General features: G+C 38.6%; 1 protein-coding gene across 1 annotated transcript in view; it reads right to left on the bottom strand.

Moving 5' to 3' along the window:
• The window catches only part of lsamp (limbic system associated membrane protein), a 93320-nt gene extending 87358 nt beyond the window's left edge, over positions 1-5962 (bottom strand). The window contains exons 1-3 of the mRNA XM_015016740.1: positions 5934-5962; positions 5709-5833; positions 1129-1346 (exon numbers count right to left, since the gene is read on the bottom strand). Coding sequence (XP_014872226.1) covers positions 1129-1346; positions 5709-5833; positions 5934-5962 — 372 coding nt within the window. The remainder of the gene's footprint in view (positions 1-1128; positions 1347-5708; positions 5834-5933) is intronic.
• Between the last annotated feature and the right edge of the window lie 6089 nt (positions 5963-12051).

The raw sequence follows: 12051 nt of genomic DNA, 5'->3' as shown, positions 1-12051 counted from the left end.
ACTTTTATGGAGGCAACAAAAACACAAACAAAAGCAAGCAAAAGTTGCCTTAAAAATGGTCTCTTAACTTTAAAGACTTTTAAAGATCATTGCTTTATTGTGGCTGAATGTGACCACAAATGGGAGTTATAACATAAACCTCTTTCTGCTTTTCTGCACTTTTTACTGATTTAATTTAACCTTCTTAATTCTCTGCATTGATTTGTTTGGATTATTCTGTTCAAATTTCACCTCCAGCCACAGAGAATACTATACTCAACACAAACTGCAGTCCCCAGTCAATGATTTGCTCTCATACTCTTTTGTTCGGTATTTTATGTTGGGTTAGATTAGGTTAAGCTCAACATCCTTCCTCTGACAAACGGAGTCTTACACACAGCATCAGTGAAAAAGAAGGGCCAGAAATTACCCAAATGTTGCCAGAATTTCTGTTTTAATCATATTTTTTTGTCATAATGGGTCTTTGCCCACCATTATGAATTACAGGCAGGCTGGATTTTCCCCAGAGAATTTGTAAATCTTTGGGTCTGATGTGGGTGTCTTAGGCTTCATCACTGCCATCAAACATTTCTCCTGACTTCATCCTCCTCATCAAACAAATCAACATGAATCTTAGCCTTATGAGCTCATATTAAAGAACGGGTCATGCTTTTCACTACTTTCTTACTTTACAATCTTTGGGTGGACACTGCATTATGTACTTATGCCTGGGTTTAATGTTTCATTCCCAACATTATCAGTCTTTGGCAACTTTAAGCTGTGTCCTTGGCTTGCTTGCACTCAGTTTTTTTTTTTTCCCCCACAAATTTCTTGACTTGTGGAAATGAATATAATTATGACTGCCAAGCCTGAAAATGAAAAAAAAAAAAAAAAAATGGATAAAATATGCCTTTTGATCCTTGTGACTAGGAAGATTCAATCAGTAAGCCACAACTTCCTTTTTCTATGGGGTATTAATATAGCATGACAGACTGGCTATCCTTCAAAAAGGAAAAGACTGGAGAACATGTCTATCTTTTTGATAGACATTAAAAAAACTAAATTTTCAGTGTTAAACTATTTATGGCACATATTTTCTTCTTCTTATCATCATGTGCTCAGATGTGGTACTGCAGCGGTCAACATTACCTTTTGTATGCGTAGGCTGTACTCCAGTTGCCCTTTAGTCACCAGGTCTACTCTGGGGTCCAGGGACCACTTGTCCTCACCAGCAAAAATAATGTTGGATCGATTGAGCCAGGCCACCTTGGAGACTTTGTCATCAACATAACACCTGCAAACACAGAAGAAGAGAACGCCACATAAGCGGTTGGGGGGAGGGGGAGAAACAAAACACCCCAGCTCACCTTTTAATGAATACAAACAGAAGAGAAATCATATTAGAAAAATGACATGTATGATGAATGAAAACAAGGGATTTTTGAGATATAAATGGAAGTGCCTGAATAGAGATCAGTGACAGAATAGTCGTTTTGCAATCAGAAGGCTGTGGGTTTGATTCCAGCTTCCTCCTGTCCAAGTTGACTACCAATCTGCGAATCGATTTTCGAACATGTGTACATTTGTGAGCACAAATGAAATGAGTGAATGTGTTCATACTATAAAGAACTTTAGGTGGTCAGTATGACTGAAAAGGCCTCTCTTTTTTTTTTTTTTTTTCTAATGTCGCTCCCTTGCCCCCACCCAGAAGAGCTGCACACCCGGAGTGGGACAGAGGGATGAGGGGGGTGATGGGGTACTTACCCCATATTTGAAAAGCCCTGAGCTGCAGTATTTTATAAAGAAGGTAAATATTTCACTCTCTATATGTCCAAAGCTGGTAAACACATACTCCAACAAAATATAGTTCTACAAGGTATTGATTCAGTGGGTCTAAATGCATACATTGTTTTTTAAAACCCTCTTCACGCCTCCTACCATGTCTCAATTACAGGCTACTTTGCATCGGTCTATCACCTAAAATCCAATAAACTACATCAAAATTTGTAAGTGTTCTCTTTTGCAGTCCTTCTCGACTTGTCCTTCTCCTATAAGCCATCTCTTTGTGATAAACACATCCTCTTTAACAGCAACCCTCTTTCTCTGATCATAAAAAAGACTCTCTCCTGTCATTGTAGAGCTTAATGCCAGGTAAGCTTACGCTAAGACATCACACACATGAAGCGAAGGAGCTGAGCATCTTCCTAATGAATAAATGTAAATGTAAGAGGATGTCAGAGTAACTGAGAATGGATATAAGCTGTAATGCAAGCTGACAATAGATGTACCTCATATGTAAATTCATGCAACTCTCCGAGCCTTGGTTAAGCGCCCTACTTTGGATTGGCCGACGAGGGATTAGATTAGCGAGGCAGTTGAGGCAGTTGACCTCCAGTGATGCTCAAATGTGACAGTTCAGTCACCCCAGTGTGTGACCCAGTGGGAGGTGAATGTCAGATCTTTGATGGCTTTTACTTGCAGCTTGAATCCCTGCTGATGCGCCTTCCCTTTATGTGGAACTGTGATAGCTGTCTGTAGTTATCGACTGTCTAACATATAACTCCCACTTTCCTCATCCACAAGCACTTATCCATTTTAGTTTCAAAAATCTTCAGGGGTCTAATTAAAAGAGCAGCATGCTAAACTGATTCAGACAGTTTCCTATATGCACAGGGCTTGAGGAAGAACCCTTTCCCCCAAAACCATCCATAATCCAGAGGAAACGTCTGGAGGAGATAATGGAGTCTGACTCAACCGTCTCAAAAACGGAGCATCGATTAGTTTACGACTCAGTTTCTTTGTTTTCGTTAAAATTTTGAGCCTTGTTGACTTAAAATCGTTCACGGATGACGTAACCTTGCAATGCAGGTTTCATACAAATCATCGGCACCGTATATCCTGAAAAAAAAAATAAAAATCTGTATTGGTTTCAGCTGTTGAGGTGTTGGTCTGTTGGAACTAACTCTGAGCAGAATAAAGAAGAAAGAGATCAGAGCTTATGTGCTTTAGCATCTTTGAACAAGACTACCTCATCACAAACGTATGTGGGTATACAGAAACATCTGCAGGTATCCTCCCTTTTGTGAAAGCCTTTTCAGTCTGACAAACACAAAAGGCTTCAGACAAGTAATGCTGTTGAGTGTTCAACGAGCCTTACTTTTTAAGGAGTTACTGTTCTACAACCCTTATACAACCCGAAGGCAGACATTGACAAACTGAGAAGCTTTTTTGTGTTCTCAGTAAGGCAGGAAACTCTCTGGGGTGATAGAATGGTTGCATTTGGCTTTGTTTTCTCTTAACTTGCTTTCTCTTCATCACTGATTAGCTTCAGTTTCTGTATATAAAGTGACGAGTGGGAAAACATATTGCATATAAGTCATAAAAAAGTCCGATTCTGATACAATCACATGAACTCTATGTCAATCTTAATTAGAATATGTTAAAGCCAGTTGATCAAACGCTGCAATGATCTATCCAAGGAAGCACAGCTGATTGTATTGAGTCAGTTTGCAGCAATCCCTCATACTTAGCAAACATTTAGTGAAAGTGGAGAGAAATGACTCTTTTCACAGTTTGCCTAAAACCTCCTTAAAGTTCATCCCAGTAGACAAGATTTTTATTCCTGCACACAACATATCAAACATAGGTAGCATCCAAATTTAACCTGAACGAACAAATAAGTTGAAAGTCAGGCTGTTACCGAATTGAAATATATGTATGTGGGTTTATTTTAACCTTTCAGTCACTTTATTATCTTTTTAGATATGAGACAGTCACTTTTTTTGTTTAAATTAAGCTTGCTGAGATAGATGCATAATTTTTACTCTGTTAACTGTCAATGGTGGGATTGATGTCTAAAAGCTTAAAGTTTTTTTGTGATGACAAACATTTATGCTAGAAAAAGATCCAGTGTCCATGATGGGGCTTGTAGCCTCATCTTTAGGAACAACTTTAGTTAGATGTGCTTGGTTTTTCTTTTTAGAAAACTCCGGAGATCTTTTTCTATTGACTGGAGAAAAAATTATTTATTTTTTTTTTTCTATTTTTCACACAACGCACTTTGGCTTTGTGAATTTAAATATTTACTTAATTTCCCAATACGTTCTCAATCTCAGTTTAATTTTATATTCCAAATGTCTACAGTGTTGTAACCAGTGGCTTTTTAAAGATATGAAAGACAGACAGATAGTTGATAAATAATTTACTACTAGAGTGTTTGTCCATATGGTGCTTTTATCTGGCAGAAAAGTCCTGGCATCAGGATGCAGACTTTTTTTTTTTTTTTACTTTTAAAGAAGTTATCTAACAGGTCAGTATTTTATTTGTCTCTAATTTAACACTATCTTCACAAAAAGCAGCCTTTCTTCGTATCATATCCTATCAGTTTATACACTATCCGTATGTGAAACCAAATTCCCAATATTGGTCAATAAATCTGATTCAGATTATTTGTGTTCTCATTACATTTGATTACCAATAAATATGCACAATTCATAGCAAATTTCTTCAACAATTGGATCAATTTAGGATGGAACTATCATCCTCGACAGTTAATTTCAACTAAATATATATATATTTTTAACTATGGAGTCTACTTTCTCTTCACTTCAAAAACTGCTGATATAGAACAAAGTCAAAGCCGATTAAAAACTATTTCACTTTCGGAGAACTATACTGTAATGTTCCTCCTAAAAGATTTTCCTGTTTATATGCTTTCTTCATTATTACCTTTGTAAAACAGAACTTCTCCCCAAATCCTATTGATGTAATTGTTTTCTTGTTCACCAAGGCTGCCTCACATCCTGGTCCTTGTCGCTGCTTTCAACAGGTTTCTTCTCAACTATTTTCTGCTCATCAGTTTTCCAGAGCAGAGGTGAAAAGCACATTGCTGAAATCAAATGTACAATTCATTGATCGACGTTTTCCCCGTCTCTCCTTCGACTTGGCCTTTGCTTTCTCTTTCTTTTGCAGAATTGTTCATGCCGAGTCTGTGCTACTCTCAGCTCAGTCTGCACAGCACTCCCAGTAGCAACCATTTTCTGTTCTCGCTAATGAGCCACTGGCCGTGAGGTGGAGAGTATCCCATCACTCGTCAAAGCCGTCTGCCTGTAGCTCTCACTTCTGCTCAGCAGAGAAGCTGTCAAGGTGGGTCTTTCCTTGGTTGTCCTAAAGTCGTAGACTAAAAAACAAACAGTGCACCTGTCTTTGGTTGGTTTCATTGCTAACATATTCAACTCATCTTTCCCATGGAACTCAATGTCACTGAAACAGAATCCCACAGTTGAACACAAAAGGAAATGCATCCCAATACCGAGGTTCAGGCTTTAGTATAATTTAGTATCTTAGCTAGGTAATCTAGTTTGGCAATATTCATCTGTTTTGTTATTTTTTTGGCAAACAGATAGAGTGTCTCCATCTGTAAAGTCCACCTTATGATCTGCAAAACAACCCCAGAGTTTCCATTGTCATGAAAAAAAAAATAAATAAAAAATGTCAGTGCTTCCTAATTTCAGCCAAATGTTTTGCAAATTAATGTGATTTTAAAGCTGTCGAGCGACAGACCCCACAGAGATCAGTGCAAGGTTTTGGAAGAGTGTTTCGGTGATGGATGCCTCGGCTTCTGGCTCACCGGGAGCTTTGTTGATAGATGCTCTGCTGCGGTATATTATAGTCTTTTTCTGGCGCAGTGTGCAGTGTCAATATGAGCTGGCCAATAGGCTGTGGCTGACAGGGGACTGTGTGGGCTGACAGATGCCTGGGCCAGAGCTGCTGAGTTGGGCTTGTGTTGACAGGAGAGCTGGGCGGGACGGAACCCTGCTCCGGGGCTAGCCGTGGGGGAGGACCAGAGAGCATGCTGGAGCCGGAGAGTGAAAGTGTAATGAGATGAACGATGTGCCAAGACTGACAGAGGAGCCACACCACCCACTGTAGCATCAATACCCAACTCTCCTCACCTGACCTCATCTTTTTCTCTTCTTCTCATGTCTCTGACATTTCTCACCCGTTAACAAAACAATTTTCATCCTCTTTTTCTTTATAATTCTGATATCTTTTTCCACCCCCATAGTATTTTAAAATCTATGCCTACTGATCCCTTCCTTCCTTACACCTCATATTGACTGGAGGTTCTGTGTCACAAAGGGTTTCACTGGGAGCATTTTTGCCACTTGAACTCGCTGGAGGTGAATTGACTGCGATGTCTTTCGTGTCTGTAGGCATACTTTGTGTGTGTGTGTGTGTTTTCTCACCTTGCAAGCCCCATTTTTCTATTTTTTTTTTCAATATTTGTGTCATAAATAATCAAGAAATCCACTTTGGTCCCTGGATCATTTGCTGTGAGCTTCTCTTACTTGGACTTATACTGAATGAAGATGTCAAGAGTTATCACCAGAACTTTGCAAAAATAAAAAAAATAAAAAGTCCAGAATCTTCAAAATAAACTACAAAATTTAAAATAATTAATCCAAGCAGCAAAATGACAGTGCTGCAAATGTATCGAGACAAATGGAAGAACATGAATTAATTATTGTAAAGCCTCTTAAAAAAAAAAATATATATATATATATATATATATATATATATATATATATAATATACTTTAATAAGATTGAAACTCAGAAGCAGTGACTTTTCAAATACATACAAATCTAAGAGTGAATGGTACTGTACAATACTTCCACCTCTACCACTATATGTTTACTAGTTTGCCTTGAATGACCTTATTAAGCAAAGCAGTGGCAATGTCACACAATATTGGAATTGAAATATATAACAACAAAACCAAATATTAAATATATTTATCCTGTACACAGATGTTAGCTTGTGTGGCTGTTGTGTTAATTGACAATAAAGCAGGTAGAATCTATGTAATGAAATTGTAAATTGGAGTCGACACGAGTGGCAAACAACAATTAATTATCTTGATTTCCACAGTGGAAAGTACTTAAAGCTTGCCTGTGAAATTGTGTTTGTTGGTTTAATGAAGTGTTTAAGGAGAGAAATTTTGGGGGGAAACAAACCAAATCCTTTTATTGAGAGACATTTCAAATAAATGCAAAAAAGGATGGCCATCACTCCCACCTACAACAGCTTTCCCATCAGCTGAAATTGCCTATTGTCTGTCATTATCGAAATATAAGAATCCTTTGCACAAGTTGCATGCTATGTATAAAAGAACTGAGCTTGCTGTACAAACCCAGAGCATACATGAGCACTTTTATTTTTTTATTTCTAAACATTGAAGTTAAGAGCACTATGAATGAAGAATCTCTAAATAATTATGTAAAAGAGTAAACAAAAAAAAAGTACATAAAATGTTTTATCTGTAAAATCAAGTCCTACAAAAAGGTCCTTTTCTGCTCTTGTCAAATGACTTTAGTCAACATTTCTTGCTCAGGCGATGTTACAATCTATAAACTTCCCATGCCTCCATACATTACAAAATGTCATAATTTAAGTATGCATTAAAGTGTGTAGCTTTTAATTGGAGATGGACAACACTCAGTTGAAGTATATTTCTAACCATTATTCTTCACAAAATCTCTTTAATAGGTTCAGAGACTCACTGATGTTCTCTTCTTTTCAGCTCATCCCTTTCTACAGGATTTAGGCCTGAGACTTGAGCTGATAGATGACTGATTTTATGTGAGATTAACATTTAATGTGCTGATTTGTCATTTGTTGTGTATTGTTCTCCTGTTAAAATGCACTAACTCACCCCAAAAACACTTGCATGCAGTTAAAAAACAAACAAACAAACAAGAAAACAAAAACAAAAAAATCAAGAGATGAACCTTTTTCAGTTTACTGGTCAACTCCACTATTTCCCTGGAAACTCAGAATAATCTACAGGTACACATCTTATTGTTATGCTGGGAAAACAGAATATCACAGACAATTAACAGGAAGTTCTTAGCAACTGTGATGAATAAAAAAAAAAAAAAGAAAAAGAAAAACTAACTTCACTTTAAGCCCATTCAACTAAGCTTGGATGTTATTTTCCCTTTGCCGCAGCACATATATAGAACTCCATCTATTGATTGTTTTTGTCCTTTTTCAAATTCTGTTGATAGCCACAAACAACCAAATAATTCCCTCAGCATGAAACTCCTCCATTTTGGTTTGCATGTTTCAGTGCTCAGAGCAAGCTGTTAATCAGCACTACACTGATTGTTTTGAGTCTTAGCCTGTTCAACCACAGGGGAGAATATTATTAATCAAAAACAACTACAAACCAGTCATTTTATTGTATGAGCTATTCATGAGCATAATTCAGATGTAAGCTTACCGCAATGCCTTTGTGTGGACTAAGTTGAATATATATATATATATTATTTATTTTGTTGTGCTTAGTAAAGTTTTGTAAAGTTTCTACCAAGTTGTGCATTCACAACATTTTAAAGTTAACTCCTGTGCATAAGTGTGGAATAAGTGTGTTTATTTACACACTTATCCCTCTGAGAGACTTTTGTTGATTTTTGACTTTACGGAGTTGGTTAAATCTCTTTTTCGGCCCCGATTTTGTGCAAAAAAAAAGAAGCTGCCTAATAATTATACACACCTTGATGGCGTGTTGACCTCTTTAGACCATAGCCTTCCCTTTCTCATTACACATCAGCTGCTATGAATAAATCCATTAAGCGTTCAAGTTGATCCAGCTTGGAGTTAGAAAGCATGCCTCAAAAATAACATGGTCAAAATATTCACTTGCCTAATAATTGTGCACACAGAGTACAAGTCAAGGTTGAAGGAGGCCTGATGTTTGAATTACATATGTAAACTCTGTCATTCTTCCACTTTTTTTTTTTCCTTTTCCTGCATTGTGTTTTCGTGCAAGGTAGGATTATGAGGGAGAAGGGGTCGAACGTAACGAGCCAGTGACAGATGGTGCCTCATTGAGATGTAGGCAGGAGGATGTATGGCGAGGGCAGGTTGCTACTATTAAATCTCAGGAGATGTACTGTGCTTCCTGCCTCAGACATATTTTCTCCCTTTGTCACTCTTATTCTTCTAAGTTATCCCTTTTTTACCGTTTCATACACGCCTTGTCTGTTTTTGCTCTCTTTCCCGGGTCTTCAATATTCATCCTTGCCACATAATTTCTTTCAATTGCCACAGTCTATCTCTTCGGTCCCATTCTTACCTCATTCCCTTTTTCTTTTTTTTAGCTCACTCCCTGCTCTCCAGTTTAAAGTTGCTCTGACCATATAGCATTACCGTAACAGTGTTTGCAGAAGATGGACAAAGTAATGGCAGATAAAACGTCACCTCCTTTTTGCACCTATGTTTTTGTTGATGTCTATATCCAGGGTGGTTTTCATCTTGCTGAAAGAAGGCATGAACAGCATAGTTATTATTGCTGCAATGTGAGCGACTTGCCTCTCACAGGTGCAGATTACACACATTAATCTGCAATTACTGGCTATAGAGTCAAAACCTTTTCAGCTCTTTGCCGTCTTTATTCTGTTTTGACATCTCAACACGCAACTTCCTTTTATTTTTGTAGGATGTCACATAAGGGCTTGTATCTAAGCCTGACACTGTGAAATGACTGCCTCGTTTCTCTGCTCTCCATATTTTTCTCCTATGTGATCCATCAGAGTGTTCTGCTTTGGTGCATTAAAGCTACAAAGAGGTGAATCACTTGATTATGCAGTGCCAAAGAAGGAGAGCAGAGGAGGGGAGGCAAAAAAAAGATGCTTTTATAAACAGATAAAATACCCCAGACCTGGCTGCTTCATGTAGTCTGGAGGTGCTAAACATTTAGAATAACTTCTGTCTAGAATAGAAGAGACTTATTTTGGCTTTGTTGGCCAAGTTTTCCTTTCATACTTCCAGGAAATGTCCACGTTAAAGAATCACAAGCCAGGCCTGTGCTAGAGCTAAATGAAATTCCATGCACATCTAGAGGAGCTCTAGTAGAATTCAGAAAATCATAGAGAAATAAGCCAAGAGATTTGCTGTCTTTTATGACTTATAGGCAGCTTCATCTCACCCATCTGTAATGGTTATTTGTGATTCAGGGGACAGTTTTTTTTTTTCATGACTTTTCCATGCCAGTGACTACATTTTTTTTTTTTGTTTTTTTGTTCCTTGTTGGCTAATTTTCAAAACTTTCAAGCTTCCCGTTTGATGTTATTTGGCTCTATAACTGCAACATTTGTAAGCAGGCTCTGCAGGTTAGCCAGCTCTGCTGCCAGAGTCAAAAGATCAAATATGACTGACAGATGCTGTGTCAAATGAGAAGGTCACATAGGTCTTCTGTGATTTGCTGCAAGGGTTGGCAGAGCTAACAGAAATGCCAAAGAGGAAGGGGGAGACATACAAAGCGGACAGCTACTCATCTTTTTTATGCAGAAACCTCCAGGCTAATGGGAATACTGGATATATAATTTAAATATATCTGTACTGAGCCTGGGTAATGCACTTCAATCACTTAATATGTCAAGAAAGCACTTTCTGAACTTGTCCTTATAATCAGTTAGCTTGCCTTGTCTCACATGTCACCATAAGGACATAACAGTGAGTGTGTTCAATTAATAAACACTGCTTTTGATTTTGCTAAAATACCCAAAGGCTAAGAGCCTAATATCACCAGTTTTTATAACGGTAACTGTGCTTTTTAATTATTTTTTTTTAACTAACTGTTGTTGAGCAACACCCCCCCCCCCTTCTCTCTCTCTCTACTTCCCCTTCTGAGAAGAGGGAGATGTTGCTCTCCAGCTCTCCGTCTAACGGGTCCGAGAAGCCTCTAACTCGTGAGAATTACTGCAGATGAGAATATAGAGGACATTCTGTTTAAGTTGGGCACGAGAAAGACTAGCCTGGTTTCTGACGACCTCCATCCAGATGTCCCACCCTTTTTCACCCTGTGAATTAGCCAGATCGAGCAGCCTGCAATCAGCTAGTTTCATAGAGGACACCTGTTACCGGTCGCTCTTTCTCTTTATTACAATTTGCACTTGTTACTGAACCAGGTAGGTTTTAGTGACTCGGACGAGTCCCAAGGGTGTTGTTTTGGCTAAAAGCAACCTATAAAACATTTTCCACTTTCCTCCCAGAATCAAACTTCATAGCTATTTTACAGCCATCAAAGAACTTTAAAGTTTAAATTAATTGAATGTCCACAACATCTTTTAGATTTCCTTAATGCTAATTATTTTATTATTAAGGCAGTTTTGCAAGGGTCAGTACAGCTTAATTCAGTAGCAGAAATAATCAAATAAATAAAATCAGTAATCTAGCCTATCTTTCCCTAATGCTGACACTGTGAACTAAAAAAGATAAACTTTGAAAGAGACGAACGGAGTTTGGCATTTTGAACCCCAGAACTGGCCTGATGATGAAAAAGGAATTGCAGCAGCAGGAGGCTCCCAGTACAGGAAGAGTACTGAGTCAGAGCGGCAGATCTCGGGCCTCAGGGTGACTTCCTCTTGTCCGTAGCGGTCCTCAGCTTCTTGTCTTGCAGCTCCTTTCTCCTCGTCTCACGATCTTTCTGGTCCATGGAGATGTAGATGAGCTGGTCTCATGGAAGGAACACACCAGTTCTTCCTCTTTGCCTTTGTTCTTTGCCTTTGTCTTTATCTTCATCTTTGCCTTGGTCTTTGGGGTTTCGAACCCAGCTGGTGAGAGAAGGGCAATTTGAAGCCACATGTTGCGGGGCTAACGGGTTGGTCCCCATGTGCAGAACAGTCTTCGGCTCTGCACATGGTCCCTTCTTCAGCTGCAGAGTTCTTTGTCCATCTCGATCTTGGCTTGAAGCTGCCTGAAGGATCCAACCAAAGATTCCTCTTTTGCCCTCACCTTATAAAGGATTTGTCCACCCTTTTGGTGCATTTGCATTGGCTAGCTTTGTTGCTGTGCCTGTTTCATTGGCTGACTGCTTGGACCGATGATCTCATATCCATCACCGTCTTGGAGACATGATGTCTGTTCTAATGACCCAGGGTTGCTCAACAGTCCTCTTGTGTCTAACTTAGGACAGTTGAGGTTCAGCAATAAGGCCTTGGTCACCTCTGCTCTCCTATCAGTTCCTCTTTTCCCCTGACCTTTCACCTACCATCTTCCTCCAAC

This window comes from Poecilia latipinna, unplaced genomic scaffold, assembly GCF_001443285.1.
Source record: "Poecilia latipinna isolate Pla-1442-1.1 unplaced genomic scaffold, P_latipinna-1.0 Scaffold2056, whole genome shotgun sequence".
Classification (NCBI taxonomy): Eukaryota; Metazoa; Chordata; class Actinopteri; order Cyprinodontiformes; family Poeciliidae; genus Poecilia; species Poecilia latipinna.
Note: the sequence above shows the minus strand (reverse complement) of the source record. Positions and strands in the feature narration are given on the sequence as shown.